General features: G+C 41.7%; 1 protein-coding gene across 1 annotated transcript; it reads left to right on the top strand.

The window, feature by feature from the left end:
* Nucleotides 1–779: 779 nt before the first annotated feature.
* On the top strand, nt 780–14,111 carry LOC139631045 (uncharacterized). The gene is made up of 6 exons (XM_071494986.1): nt 780–1,198; nt 3,235–3,458; nt 4,602–4,704; nt 5,317–5,412; nt 6,030–6,544; nt 7,639–14,111. Exons 1-6 carry the CDS (start codon nt 1,157–1,159, stop codon nt 9,074–9,076), a joined length of 2,418 nt encoding a protein of 805 aa, XP_071351087.1. The 5' UTR covers nt 780–1,156; the 3' UTR covers nt 9,077–14,111.
* The last annotated feature ends 1,178 nt before the right edge of the window (nt 14,112–15,289 follow it).

Raw genomic sequence — 15,289 nt, 5'->3', positions numbered from 1 at the left:
TAGAGCTGAGTTACAAGTGATTTCATTAGTTTTTTTCTGAACAGTTTTGGTCACATTTTTTAGAAGCTGTTACAAGTTAAACTTCATACAGGTTTTTATTTTAATTTATCAAACCTTCATCAAAATTACCAAGAAGCCCAGGGGTCAGGACCATTTCAAGTGGTTGAACCATAGAGCGCAGTGGACAATACAGCAACATTGAAGTTTACTTCACTATAATAGATTAGTGTTATTTTACAGAATTACAGAAACTAGCATTTCCAGCCATTAAGATTTTTTGTCCTTTTTTTTTTTGCATATGCAGTTTTTTGCTTTTGTGTGCATGTACACTTTCAGTATGATCCTACGGCCTGTTTGATAAATGAGGCTCCAGGTCTGACTGACTGATTTTTCCACACTGGGTTTAGGTAGATTCTCCGATATTTTTTTACCCAATCAACAGAAAGAGAAGACCTCTGACATCACACGGGGGGACCTACATCTCCCAGCATGCCTTGAGCAGCATCTAGTGGAAGCTCCTGGATGAACAGCTAGAAGATGGATGGTTGGATGGTGTATTTCCTCTGTTACTGTGCGTACTGCTGCAGTACAGGCTGCCTCCTGCACATGTCGAGGCTTCGCTGAGGAGTTTCAGTCAGAGAGGAAGACATCCAGAGGGAGACCACTGCATCTGATTGGCTGATGACCCTTAAAAGACCACCAATCAGACACCACCCTCACTGTGTGACTGCGTGTGTTTCCCTCTCCATCTCTGAACGCACCGTGTCAGCTTGCGCATATTTTTATGTTTGCAGCACTGCATGCATCCATGAGCATGTGAGTGTGTGTGAGTGTGTGTGAGTGCGTGTGTGTGTGCAGGATGCTAAAATCAGGAGCTGTGAAGGAGGGGGAGGGGCAAGGATAGAGATACTGAAGAAATACATGAAAATAGAAAGAAAGAGGGATCTATAGAAGAGAAGAAGAAGGAGAAGGAGCGAGGAGGACAGTAAGGAGAGGACAGATGTTGGGGAGAGAGGGGTAGTGAAAGGCACACTGAGCAGAGATCAACAGAGAGAGTGAGGAGGAGGAGGAGGAGGAAGAGACGATCTGCTGTAGGAAGCAGCAGCGTCGTTGATTTTCACAGGAACCAAGGCAGCTGTCCTCTGTTGCCGTGACGATGGGCTGCTGGCTCTCTGGACCATGGATGGGCGACCAAACGGTGAGCAGCCAAAGACCTGCCTCGGTGTTATCAGTGATGCTGTGTGTGTTTCATGATGATGCATTTAAGAAGATGGAAACAAGCTCTGTGAGACCTGTTCAGGTGTGTGTGTGCGTGTGTAGATGCAGATGAAAATGGCATCATTACATGATTTCTGCAGGACTCTGCATATGTGTGGATAATAAACCTAATCTGTGTGTTTAAATCTCAAACATTTTTAAATTAATCATTTTTCTGTAAATATGTAGAACTTGAATCTTGTGTGTAAAGATGTGGTTCACGTTTGTCATCTTCCTCTGCTGAAGGCTCACAGTCGTTCTGCTGCTGTCCTCTGTCTCTACACACAGGTGCCATTTTGTGCTTCTCAGCTCATGCTGTGTGTGCGTGTGTGTACGTGTGTACGTGTGTGTACGTGTGTACATGTGTGTGTGTGTGTGTGTGTGTGTGTGTGCGTGTCTGGTTGAGTGTAGCGGAGGGTGACTCATGGTTGTGATGTGCTGGAGTTAACAATACTGTTCATGCGTCTAATTCGATGGTTGCTGAGCTGCATGTGTGTGTGTGTGTGTGTGTGTGTGTAGGCGTGCATGAGTGTGTGCAGCGGGATGAGGTTCATGTTGGCTTGTAACTGTTAACCCTTTGGTGCAAACATGGACACTGTGTCCATGTTCACTATATTTGACTTCAATCACAGAAAAGCTGCGGTTTGTTTGTCATACTCATATAAATCCACCATCTGTCTGCAGGCAGAGCTGAGTCCTGTGACCCGGCTGCAGGATGTCGACAGATTCTGAGTTTTCAGTCTGAAGTGTGTTCAGATTGTAAAAATACACACCAGATTAAGTGTAGTTAAAATGGCAGCGTGGAGATTGATTGTGGTTTTGATGGATGCTGTTTTCCCACAGTGCATGGCTGGATTAAAGCATTCCTCCAGTGATTCAGTCCGTCAGTTCCATAAAGTTGCTGTGAGACACAGATTAATAAAAGAACAGTGCAGCAGAGGCCGAGATGTGCTGACATTTACTCCCTAGTGTGGGTCAAACTCCTAAAATACTGGATCCTACCTTTCCCATGATGCAACTGGACAGCGTCATTAAACCCTACCTGCCTGGTTAACAGACACTACTGCAGGCTTTCTGTCATACATCTGTAGTCTCCCAATCAGGCTGACACGACCCTGATGACATCACTATAACATCATCAGGATTAAGTATCTTAAACTTGACCAAACAGACCAAGAGCCACAGGAGACATATTGTTCTCACAGGCCGAGTCCCTGTAATCTGTTATGAGGCCCAGGGCTAAAACTTGCTGTTAGGCTCCAATTTAATTAAACTCACCTTCACTGGGAAAATAAACACAATATATGCTAAAATAATTAAAAAGTAATTTAGGCCAGTTGATCCTGGTCTTTGTAACAGCAGTTCTTCATCTATTTCCACCACGCCTCCAAAATTAGATTCAGTGAAATTGACTCAACTGATTCAAAAAAGCCTATAAATTTAAATATTGTCATAAATTAGTTCAGCTCATTGATTTATAACAGACAGAAATGGAGAGAGATTGACTGTACATTTCTTACACTGACCAATCTGAACCAACAGTCATGTTAATGATGCTCGAGGCTGCAGGATGCACATTCAGAGGCAGAGCGCTGCTGCACAGATCAATGATAGAAACATAATTATTGAACATTTCGTAAATTGTTTGATATAAAATGACTACCATTAAATAAATCCCTACACTTGTCTTCTGAAAGCTGATTTTTTTCTGTATTTGGGACTGAGATGGTTTTCACATTATAATCAGATGCTTTGACAGAACTGAAAGATATGGAACCAATCAACTGATCAATATTTTTACATAAACACTGAATCTATTGAGTGTTTGATAGTAAAGTGTCTCAGGTAACTTTGCACTTATGGGCACTAACATGGCTCCAATGAGATAATCATGTCGCGCTGTGTCTGCTGGCTGTGGGCATCGGCTGGTGTTTGCTAATGTCACTTTCCTTCAATACCTGTGTGTGCCTGTCTCAGATGAGTGGGCGGAGTCTCGCACACCTGAGCCAGCGGGATGCTCTGCGAATCCTGGCAGCCAGTCAACGTCCAATCACCATGCAGATCAAGGCTCAGAGGGGGTGTGGCACTGAGGCAGAGCGGGGAACCTGGGAGCCCCTCCCCCTCAATCTGCAGCACCTCAACCTGCCCCTCCCAGTGAGGGGGGCGGGACTAAACGCCTCCAGCCCCTCCTACCAAGAAAGGTAAACATCATATAGACAATATGATGAGGTCTCTACAGGCTGGAAATAGTCTGATTTCTGTGGAGAGCTGTCAGCTGCTGTTTAACACCACCCAACTAACAACATCAACATACTGTCCTTAAACACCAATGAGTCTCAATGACGATTATTATTATAGATGATGATTGGTTTGCAGATTTATACTGGGTGAGATTAATTTATCTGACAACGACATTGAGAGTAATGTTATTGGATATTTACAAAACAACACACTTCCTTCTCAGTCAGCAGTGAACCCAAAATGTTCACAGCTACAAAAGATACATGAAGTCACAGGTGGACGGAATCTGGCCCAACAACATCAGTGTAAGAAACCGATGTCTCATAAAGTTGTCATGCTCAGTAGGAATGATGGAAAACTACTTTATTCAAACAGTAATTAGGTGACACAGGACAGAGAGCAGCATTTTCAAAAAGTACTATATTTTCATCAACACCCTTATGTGAGACTATTTTTACATTAATAGATTTAGGTAAATGAAAGTTCTGGATAAAAATAATTTTCATGGATGGAAAAATGCAGGTTTAGTTTGGTTTAGAGGACAAAACAAAGACACAGATCTGTGCAGGTCTGTGCACTTTAAAACTGCTGAGAGGTACATGCACATCATAAATGATAGAAAACTATCATATATTTCAGTTTAATGGCATCTGTGGAGAATTAACAGAAAAATAGAGATAATCGTGTTCTGATTCTGCTTTTCTTGTTCATATTTTCGTTTTCTATTTTACATATTATATAAAAAATAATACACAGTTTAAATCTGTTTAAATCTGTGTGTGGTCAAAGTTGTGTGTTTATTCATTCAACGGTTAAATAATTCTCCTGATTGAACTGTATTTAGTAATGATGACACTCATGACATAATATCTTCAGCCTTAAGCTCAAATTTCACATCTGCATGACATAAATTTAGTCACTTACCTGTGTCTCTGAGGGTCCACAAATATTTCAATGCGCAGACTGAACACAGCGACTGCACATGTGGAAATACCTACACCTGTGTGGTATAAAAGAACTGTGTCCGTGTCAGGTTTGGAGAACATCATGGTCTTTGTAACAGGATTTTAAAATGTCTGAATTCTTCTTATCATGTGTTATAGACATTATTACGGCCACCTGTCTCTGCCACAAGATCACTGTGATGGAGGACGGTACAGTTACCTGTCCAGCTCCCCACGGGACACTGTGGACATCGGTCATCAGGTAACACTGAGAAAACATTGGTGCTATGAGGTGTAACTCTGGCTTCAGCAACAACCAGAACATATCACAGTCCCTTACATGACTCATATGTTCATGAAATGCAGCTCAGCAGCTCAGTCATGTGGTTTGTTGGTTTGTTTTGGGACCAACAGACTGGACACTAGCATTACCCACGCTGCATTTCTCAAGCAGGGCTGAAAAAGGATGGAGATTTTAAACTTACTACCAATTACAAACTAGAAAATCAGACTATATTTTGAAACCCCACACAGCTGTGATTGAACACTTGAAATGTTTAAAACCTGGTAAAACTTTATTGTTCTGCAGGAACAAAAAACAAAGCGATAAACTGGGTGTTTGTAGAAACTTCAAAAAAAAAATTGTCAATTCTAATCTACTTCTTTAGAGTCCATCTTTATGATCAGAAACAACCTTTATTTTTCACGGACTCATTCTTTATGTGTTTATGTCACAAGCAGGTTCATGGTGTTTTCACACTGGAAGTTTAGTCCAGATTTGACTAAGAATTCCTTCCTTGAGTAGATCACAGTAAATGGACCTAAGCTTTGTGCCGTTTTTCATTTTCTTTGTTTCTCATCATGAATCCTTCAGGATCCAGAACTTACCGGTCGTCGACCAAAGGGACAGAACTGCCTGATGGGATGTTGCAATTCCAACTTAGAAGAACCTAATGGCTGCCACAGTCAGGTATTCAAACTGTGATGTGAAGCTTCTAGCTAGAGCTGCATACCATCACTTTTCAGCACCTGTACCAACAAGATACAGTTTCAGTACTGATACCGAAATAAAATATTTTTGTGCAATTAACTGCAACTGATCCTTTAACAAAAACGACAAATATCAGGGAAAAAAGAAAGAAACTGAGATCAATTATCAAAACAAATATTTATTATGTCATTCAAATGATCCTCATAAGACTACAGTTGCCACTTCACAGACAAATGTATTTCAGTGATCCTGCTGACACTATGTTTGTGATTCAAGATTCAAGGGCTTCATGTCTAATGTGCAGAGGTGGTACAGGATTTCATCCTGAGTGCATGAGGAATGAAGTGGCTATTGGAGAGAATTTTGATCCATTTTCTACAGAAAACTTTAAGAGCTTTGACTGAATAAATTCAAGTATTTCAACATGGAAATATCTGACCAAGAATTCACTATGAGAGAGTTTCTCTTTGCTGCAGACATTCAGCGAGAGCTCAGAAGATAGTGAGAGATAAATATGAAAACATGTAATTATTTATAGTGTTCTGGTGTGTGTATCTGTGTAATGACCTTGTGACTGAGGATACCTGTTGTTGCAGACTGATGATGAGGACTTTATGCTGGAGAAGCCGCTGGGCTTCCTGCCTCTCCACCATGAGCTGGACAGCGGTCTGGGCTGGACTGATGGCTCTCTCCACCAGGGCGACCTCTCAGGGCTGGAGACTGAGGAGGGAGGCCTGGAGGACTGCCATTCACACGGGGCCCATGCCCCAGGGGGGTGTGGGGGCTATGGAGGTGGTGGCTCTCCTTCCTCTGAGTCTTTTATCTCCTCGGAGCTCAGCGACTCCGGCTTCTACAGTGTTAGCACCGGTGAGTTCAGGCACTTCCAGAGGCTGCTGGAGAAGCGAATGCGGCTGTACAACGCCAGGCTGCAACATCAGGGCGAACCCTGTGAGAGGCGGGAGCGGCGTGACAGCTGCCCTAAGAGCCACCGTGAGCTGCTGGAGGCCATCCCCGAGGCGCTGACCGTGCAGCCACAGTGTCCGCGCCTGCAGCTCGGGATGGAGGAGGGCGCTGGGCCAGTGATGGACCTCCCACCCCGAGGACTGTTCAGGTAGCAGCTGAGACTGTCAGACTGGTGTAGAGTTAGGTCAGTCTTAGTTTCACTTTCAGACATGCCTAATACCAGCTTAATAAGATATCACTCATCAGTATCATCAGTGGTTTACTAACAATGTTGAGGAGTTAGAAGTAAGACTGTACTAAACGTTTGGAACATGTAAAGACTGTTTTCTGTATAAGTTTCACTTATAATTCTATCTTCCTAAAGTAAAAGATTAAACCAGTTTTGACACTTTTAAAACCAGTCTAAATTAACAATATGTTCCTAGTTTAAACCATTTTACATCAATATATCCCACATCTGGAATATACATGAGGCTGTATATGGTTTCACATTTGGCTGAAACCAGTTTATTCCTTGTTAAAAATCATTTAAAGCCATTTAACATCAGACTAAACCCATTTAAAACCTGTTGAAAAAGCTCATTTTGTTTCAAGTAATTAAAAACATGTTTAGAGCTGTAGGTTTAAATGATTTAGGGGGATCTGTTGGAAGAAATGGGATATAATATTCTTCATTAAACTTCATTAAAGAATTGTTGTGTTTTTATTAGCTTAGAATGAGCCCTTTATATCTACACTGGGAGCAGGTCCTCCTCCACAGAGCTCAGAACAAACACCAAACACTGGCTCTAGAGAGGGACTGTCGCTTTTTCACATTACCATAGTTTCTCTTACACATCTGGAAAGAGAGGGATGAGGGGAGGGTTATTCAGTTGGTTGCAATCTGCAAACTCACCACTAGATGCCACTATGTCTTACAAACCGTCCTTTTAATCAGTTCATCTCTCTGGTGCATGTCAACCACAGTTTAAGCCTATTTTGAAACAGTTATTCAGTGGTCCAAAAACAGTTTAAACAAGATTGTCTAAAATAGTTTAAACCTATGTAACAGACATTTTCTGGACTTAGCTCAGCAGTTCAAATATTTGTAGTTAAAGATTTTGTTAATTTCTTCTATGGTTTGTGCAATAGATTAATATCTGGCCTTAATATCTGTCTGTTTCTTATGAAACCACCCTCTGACTCCAGAACATCTACGTTTCAATGCTGTTTGTTTGCTGACTTGAATGTTTGCATTTCCAGGGTTTCGTCAGTCCAGTTCCATAAAGCTGACCGACCCTGTCTGAACCGTCACAGCTCCAGTAGTGGAGCCCTCTTCAACCCTTCTCACGCCCATGCTGCTGTCTCTCGAATGACTGCCCCAGTCCTCTCCACCTGCAGCACACCCTCAAGCCACAGGAGACCACTAGTGCCCATGCAGCAGCACCACCAAGGCTCCAGTTCAGTGGGGATGCTGAGGAGAAGCCGAACGCTGCACCATCGCCCTCCTCCACAGGAGTACCGCCGCAGGGCTAGCCACCCAGCCTCCCCCTCCTACGGCGCAGCAACCCTGCACCACTGCGGAGGTGTTGCGCCACATAACATCCTGCCACCAGGTCTACCAGAGGAGGGGGAGCTAGAGGCCGGAGTGATGTCTTCCCACCCAGCAGCCCTGGCCCTCTCACCCCAGCAGCACCCCAGCGCTCTGGGGCACATGAGGCCTGCCAACAGCCATGAGCGATGCTACGATAACAACTCTAACAGCCAGATTGCTCACCATGACTGGTGGCACTCACAAGAAAGAACCTTGATTCCTGAGCCAATGCTGACAGAAAGAGAGATCGAGAGGGAACTGGAACAGAAAAGACAAATGCAAAAGGAGAAAGAGCTGGAGAGGGAGAGGGAGGCACAGATTCAGGAGGAGATGGACAGAGAGCGGCAGCAGGAGCTGGAGAGGAGCCGGGCCAGAGAGCATCAGCACCTCCAGAGTTTGGTCCACTCTACTCAGGCTGGAGACGTCAACGACACCTGGCCGAAACCAGCCAGCCGGCAGTCCCAGGGCGGTGGGGGAGGCAGAGGACTCTACAGCACCCTGGAGGGCCACATAGGCTCTGGTCCTGCTGCTGGGTGGGATTCAAAGAAAGGACATATGAATGCAAGTTCAAGCCCTAATCCCAATTCTGGTCTGCAGCCAAAACCTAATCCAATCTCCAAACCCAACACAACCTCACGGATCTCCAGGAACCAGCTCCTGAGAGACCGGGCGTCTCAGCTGGCAGATGAACGCAGCGGGATGAGCACTGATGAGGAGACCAGCACCGACATGTTGATGGGTCGGTACTGGAGTCGAACAGAGAGGAGGGAACACTTCCTGTTGGCTCGTGAGCAGAGGCAGCAGCTGCTGCAGGCCAGAGGAGGGACTGTACGAGACGCTGTGAGCAGGGGAGGAGCAGCCACAGGAGCAGGAGGAGCCTCTCTTGGAGACGGAGGTGTGCTGGACAGCAGAGGAGTTGGTGCTTTTGCAGAGGGACGGTGTAACACAGTCCTGGAGCTGAGTCAGAAGAAGCTGAGTCGTCTGAGGAACAGGAAGCTGTTGGATGACTGGACAACAGTAGAGGAGCTGCTGACTCATGGAACCAGGTTGGACAACCAGGAGGACATGCTGTGTCCCAGCTCCCTGCTGACAGTCACCACAGTCTAACTGCATGGACACCACATCTAACTGTAACTGTGTGTGTGAGTGTGTGATGTTAAGATAAATAACGACATTTTTGTAAATCCACATGTTCTGTTGTTTCCAGAGTAAAAAGAGAAGATGGATACCAGTTTCATCTTTAGAACATGTTCAGCTTAGCTTAGTAAAAAGATTGGAAGCAGGGCGAAACTGCTAACCTCCCTCCATCGAAAGAGAGAGAGACAAAAAAAAAAATCAACCTTTCAACCTCGAAGATGTTTGATTTAAAAAAAATTGCTTTAACCCTCCCCCCAGCCACCAGGGCCTAAACAAATTGAATTTTTTTAAAAATCACAGTTGGACTGAATTGTTAATATTCCAATAAGTTATTTTATATAAATTATACATTTAGCATCAGCATAACCACAAGGGTCTGTATGACGTAAATTTTGTCATGAAGTTAACTCAAGCCCAAATTATACTTCATGCACCTGCAAAGCTACATGGGTCTGAAAGGGTCTGAGAGATGTGTGCAAGTCATATCCTATTTCTGACTGTGCAAACTGAATGCACCTATAACACAGGCTTAGGGTTTGCCATCCGATCTTCTTTGTGTCCTTTGGTGTTGTAGGGACCTCAGATAAAGCACAGGGTCCTCTTCATCTCTATACTTAGAGTTAAAAGATAAAACTAATATTCATCTTCTCATATAACTCTGTGCAAGACAGAGATCGACAGGATTTACGTAAATGTCAGACTGTTCCTTTAATGAATGTCTGCGAGAGAGGGAACCTCACTGTCATCGCTGTACATCACCTCAACTGATAGCTTTATGTGTGGGTGTGTCACCACTGTACAGCACTCCTGACAAAATGTGTGTGTCAGTGCATGACGCTTGTAATGACAAACAACTGAACAAGGTCAGATGAGTGCATTTGCATCATGTCTTTCATGCAACATTTTATGCGCCATTTATTTCACAGAATCTTACAAATTACAAAAAATTTGGGTTTGGACCCAAATCCTCACACTGACCATGAGATTTTGGGGAGCAATACTGTCCTGCGTGATGTACCTGGCTGTGCACTAACAATCGATCACACACAACTACTTTTACATCAGGGCCACAGAACACATCAACTGTAGCAATGCAGACAATGACAACTGAGATTTGATACCAAATCCTGAATGGTTTTTTATAGAAACTCTGTTTACAATTAAAATATCAACCGGTGGGAGCTTTTGTAACTCAGTGATTAAAAAAAAAAAAGATTTGACTCACTTGCTTGTGCAACACTAGTCATACTGTGATGATCACGAATGCGGAACAATGTGCCACAGAGGTTCAAGTCACAGCTTTAATCTGTAAAATCAGCTGCTGTAGTGTTTCAGGTGGAGTTTATGCTGCATTCATGAATTATTTTCAGACCGCACTTACATGCAGCAGAGTTGAAATGTGAAGAAATGTCAAAAAAAAGGATTGTTGCAAAGTCACTGGCAATTACATTTAAATAAAATTTACTAATAAAATTGATATAATTGATTACGATGATCAAAAAGGAGCAACTAGGAAGAAATATACTTTGCAAATTTGTTGCTCTTCAAAGATTGATCATCCAGTCTGGGCTTCTAAATAATGTTTTTGACATTAGTTAGCTAAACGTGTAATTTTAATTGTGTCATATTTCTCAATATTATATTTCCAGCTCCAACCCATTCTGTTCAGCCATGGAATCAGGTTAGAGTAGTTGGACAGCAGAGGCGTGATTGACGGTAACCAGCCAACAGCTTCGTGCTGACAACCAGCCTTGTGTGGACACACCTGCTTAGGAAGACGGCACCACGCTAATGTTAGCTAGCTTAACACACATCAAATAAATTAACTGAACACAAACATGGTGAATTTAATCCAAAACAAATAATATTCACCCCAACCAAGCTAGCTCCACTTTGATTGACTTTTTCACTTCATAAACATTATTTTGTCCACGGGCACTCGTTACCTCGTCGCTCTGAGGATTACCCATAATCCTTTGCTCCTTGACGCAGGTACACATTTACAACAGTAGGTGAAGTGGTAGATTTAACCTGAACCTTTTTAACCCTGTTACAAACGCAGGATAATGTATGAATGTCACACAGTCTTGATAACAGGAGGTTTCCCCATTCTTTCTGCTGTCATGGCGTGAATGCAGCATAAGCTCTTCGGCCCTTCATGGTTCATAGCTCCCTGTTCCTGCTGGTGTCTTCACTGTTGGCAGGATGTTTACAGATCTACCTACCCAGGTATCAGCTTATGCATGTTTACTGTAATCTGCAGTGATGTGTTGACTGTATGGAGACGATTTTAAAGAGAAGATGATTCAACTCCAATCAACTTTACCTTAGGTTGTCCCCACTGCTGCAGCGCTGCACAGTCTGGACAGATGGCGCTCCAGGCAGCGTCACTCACATTCCAATACAAGCAGGTACAGTGTGAGTAAACCTGAAATCAGCTGATTCCAGGTCTGCAGTTCGGGAAAATGTGCAATAATACCTCAAGCTAGTTTTAATATGACAATGACAGTGTTGTGTGCGCTACCTGTCGGCTTTCCATCGAATGCAGTAACAAATTTTGAATCAAACACATGCACAAAAGTGTCCAGCCACTACAAGTGCAGAGTAATCCTAGAATCTAAAATAGCGAGAGCAAAGGTTATGTAGATATTTACATTATTTCTCTACATTGTTTTCCATGAACGGGACCTAAGAAAACAACTTTTTGCACATCATTTTTTATACCTAAAGTTTTCCCTACCTTTCTGTACCAGGGACGAGGCCAGTTGAACGACTGTAGATAGAGCGACAGTGTGTGTTGATGTTTTCTTTATAAACTATCATAGTGATTTATGGAGGAGAAAAAAAAATCAGTTTATTGTCATTGTGTTGAACATATTTCAATATTTTTCTTGTGATGGTTACAAAACCGATGTGAACAGTTTTCATGATCTTTAAAATCTTTAAAATCTACTTAATTTATTTAAAAGCTGGTGAAACATTGATTTACCATTTTCAAAGAGTGGACACAAAATGTGAATATTATTGTCTCTTTAAATGGCTAAATTGAATTTTACTGTTGTTTTGTGTCATTATGACATGTACATATTGATTTTGTTAAAAGGTGCAGATGAGGTTGGAGTAACAGGACACGCTGATGCCATCAGACGCCTCCAGTGGTTTATCATGTGATACTGTAGGTTTATAGCTGTGTTATGGAGGCTGTATATACAGCACAGAGATTTACATTGTAGTATTAGTATGTTTAACACTCACAATATCGTCAAAATTCATAGAAAGTGGTTCAGTTTGTTCTGAATGTTACATGTGGCATCCATAAATTATGAGTAAGTAACTGACACTAATTGTTAAAGGAACACTACGACATTTCAGCTTAGACTTCTTGTTCTTGGTCTTCTCCAGAGTCACATGCTTCAGATGGACACCAGTTTCATTTGTCAATTAAAGACGTGGGTCTGGGACATGTTTAGCCTGGCTTAGCCCAAATACTGGAAGCAAAAGAAAAAAAAATCTTCAAACAACTCCAAAACTGTCCAATTTAAAAGTTTAACATTTTTATTGAACGGACAGTGAAATGTAAAAACATGAAGTGTTTAGCTTGTCTGGCACAAAGACTGGAACCAGTGGGAAACTGCTTGTTTAGTTCCATCAAGAACTAAACAATGCTAACAGAATTTTTAGCCACATGCTAACTGCTTACAGTGACAGCATTTATGTGGTGATGTCCAGCAGGTAATATCAACTATAGTTACCATCTTACTTTAAAGTATTAGCATGCTAACGTACATGCAAATATAATGCTAAGACTGATGGGAATGTCATTAGTTATGGAGGTATTGATGAAGAGGTTGTCTTGATAATCGTTATGATTCACGAGTCCATGGATATCAATCCAATACAGCAGTTGTTGACCAAAATGATATTAGCATCTCTTTAGGCAAATGTAGAGAAATGCTAACAAGCTAGTCATGCAATGCAACACAATAGGCCTTTTTCTTGAACGACATTTGGACATCACAGCCCTGAAAAGCACAGGTATAAATAATAAAATAAGGAATGGCTGAAATTCACAGCATCTGAGGGCCCTGATATTCTGGTTAACTGTCATACTGTCACGGCCTATTGGGACACTTGAATAAAACAGAGCTACTCTCCTTTCCCTGCTGTGACAAGCCAAATGTCCTCTGTAAAAAAAAAAGACAACAGAAAGTCAAAGTGAAACCAGAACCAGGGATCTAATCTGCAAGAAAGACAATCCAATTCAAAATCCCAGTGACATTTGTAATGAGGTAAATGAATACAATCCAGAATTACAGAAGCTGCATTAGGAGCAGTTATCTTAACATTTGTCATTGTGATTGATAAAGTATGTTGATTTAAGAGCTGTTAATGCTTTAAATCGACTCACAAAAACCTGTGCAACTGCAAACATCTCATTCATTCTTGACAACATTTTCGTGTTAATTTTTCTTACCACTTCCCGTCTGTAATCCCGCCCACACACAGAGATGAAACTGATATCCATCTGAAACATCTGGCTCTGGACAAGACATAGATCATGAAGATTCACTGAAAGGTCAGACTGTTTTTAAACGCTTTAAACGCTGAGACGCAGAGAGAAAAGGAATCAAACCTCCACCAGGTTTGTTTCCATGTTTTCCCCCTCTCTCAGCTATGACTCAAACAGTTTGAATAATGGATGACGAAGAGAGAATTTTTTCTTCCCACCCGACCCCCATCACTCTCTTTGCTTACGTTACACAAGGACACAGAGAGCTGAAAATAGCGCTGCTGTCCTCATGTGATGTGAAATTAAAAGCACACTGGAGCGAGACGCTTGCTGCTGGGGAACTCTACACTCGTTTTACTCCATTTGACAATCCCTACATCCAGCCTGCAACACCACCTCCATCTGTCTGTGCAAGGGTACTTTTCACCACAGCAAGCTTTTTGGAATATGATGATGTACATGTGATTGTAATAAAGAGATTTTAATTAGCTATGACGTTGTGGTTTGGTGTTTTCACTCGTGTGTTGACAACAAATTCCTGAAATGTGGGAAATGCTTATGGTCAGACATGAGCAGTAAACTCTGAGTTGCTTTGGTCATTCAGTTATTCATAACTGGTTTGAACAGGTGAATTAATGTATTACTGTGATTAATCATTAATTGAGAGCTATTTACAGATTACCAGTCCCTTCTTCAGTTATTGGTCAGGACCCACATGACTTCAGTATACAAAACACATTAAAATACACGTTGATATATGGTGGGTCATTCTTCTTTTTAACCATTAAATAAATATAACATGGATCAAGTGTTGCCAAGGTTCAGATGGTTGATATCAATAATCCATGTGAAGAAAATGGGTCGTCTCTCTCCTGTATATACAGTCAGTGCTGAGAGTATTTGATTATGTTAAATGGGTGCAGATGGCATTCATTAAAAAAGTAGCATATTTCTACCAGATACTCAGCTTCTCCTCTGCAGCTCAGAATTAAAGATAAAAAACTAACTTAGAATCTAATCAGTTCATGTCATTTTATATTGAAATATCTGGAAAACCTAAAAGTTTATCTTGTGTTAAATGTAATTAAATTTACATTAAATGAAATAACCAGTAATAATATTAATCATTTCATAACATGCCTATATTATTTGAAATCTAAAACCAGTTTGATTGGATTTATGGCATTTGATGAGCTAAATTAGTCCAAATCAGCCTTTGATGTGGATCATTATTAACAAACTCAATTGGCAAATTTTCAATGTGTCTCTGAGAATATTTAGATGAAAAAAAAGTGTTTGGACTTTCAGCTCCAGGTCTTGTAAGAGAGAATAGTTTATTTAAACATTTCTCTTTTCAAAAGGCCACACTGCAGCCAATGTGATTCTTATTGAGACACACTTGTGTTGATCCTTCAGTAAAAGCAGTGAAGGGGAAAGTTAGAGAAACCAGAGGAAAGTGACTCCCAGAGTCCCGTGGGACAAAAGATCAAGGCCTCTGCCCTGGAGACACAGGCTGAGAGGGAACGTGATGGTATCACAGTGTGAACCTGCTCATATGTTTCACAAATAATATTCTGTAATAGTGGACACCAATAGGTCTGCACCAGAAATAAGAGATGAAACGTCTTTTAATATAAGACTATATAGTCTCAACAACAAAAGACATACAATAA

This window comes from Trachinotus anak, unplaced genomic scaffold, assembly GCF_046630095.1.
Source record: "Trachinotus anak isolate AG129_WGS33_773 ecotype Australia unplaced genomic scaffold, CSIRO_AGI_Tana_v1 ptg000013l, whole genome shotgun sequence".
Classification (NCBI taxonomy): Eukaryota; Metazoa; Chordata; class Actinopteri; order Carangiformes; family Carangidae; genus Trachinotus; species Trachinotus anak.
The sequence above is the reverse complement of the archived record's forward strand: the minus strand, read 5'-3'. Positions and strand labels throughout refer to the sequence as shown.

Excerpts from the sequence above, each read along its gene's own strand:
- LOC139631045 (XM_071494986.1), top strand. The coding sequence starts at position 1,157 with ATGGGCTGCTGGCTCTCTGGACCATGGATGGGCGACCAAACG. Across the intron at positions 3,459-4,601 it reads AGCCCCTCCTACCAAGAAAG|ACATTATTACGGCCACCTGT; the intron begins GTAAACATCATA and ends CATGTGTTATAG. Across the intron at positions 5,413-6,029 it reads CTAATGGCTGCCACAGTCAG|ACTGATGATGAGGACTTTAT; the intron begins GTATTCAAACTG and ends CTGTTGTTGCAG.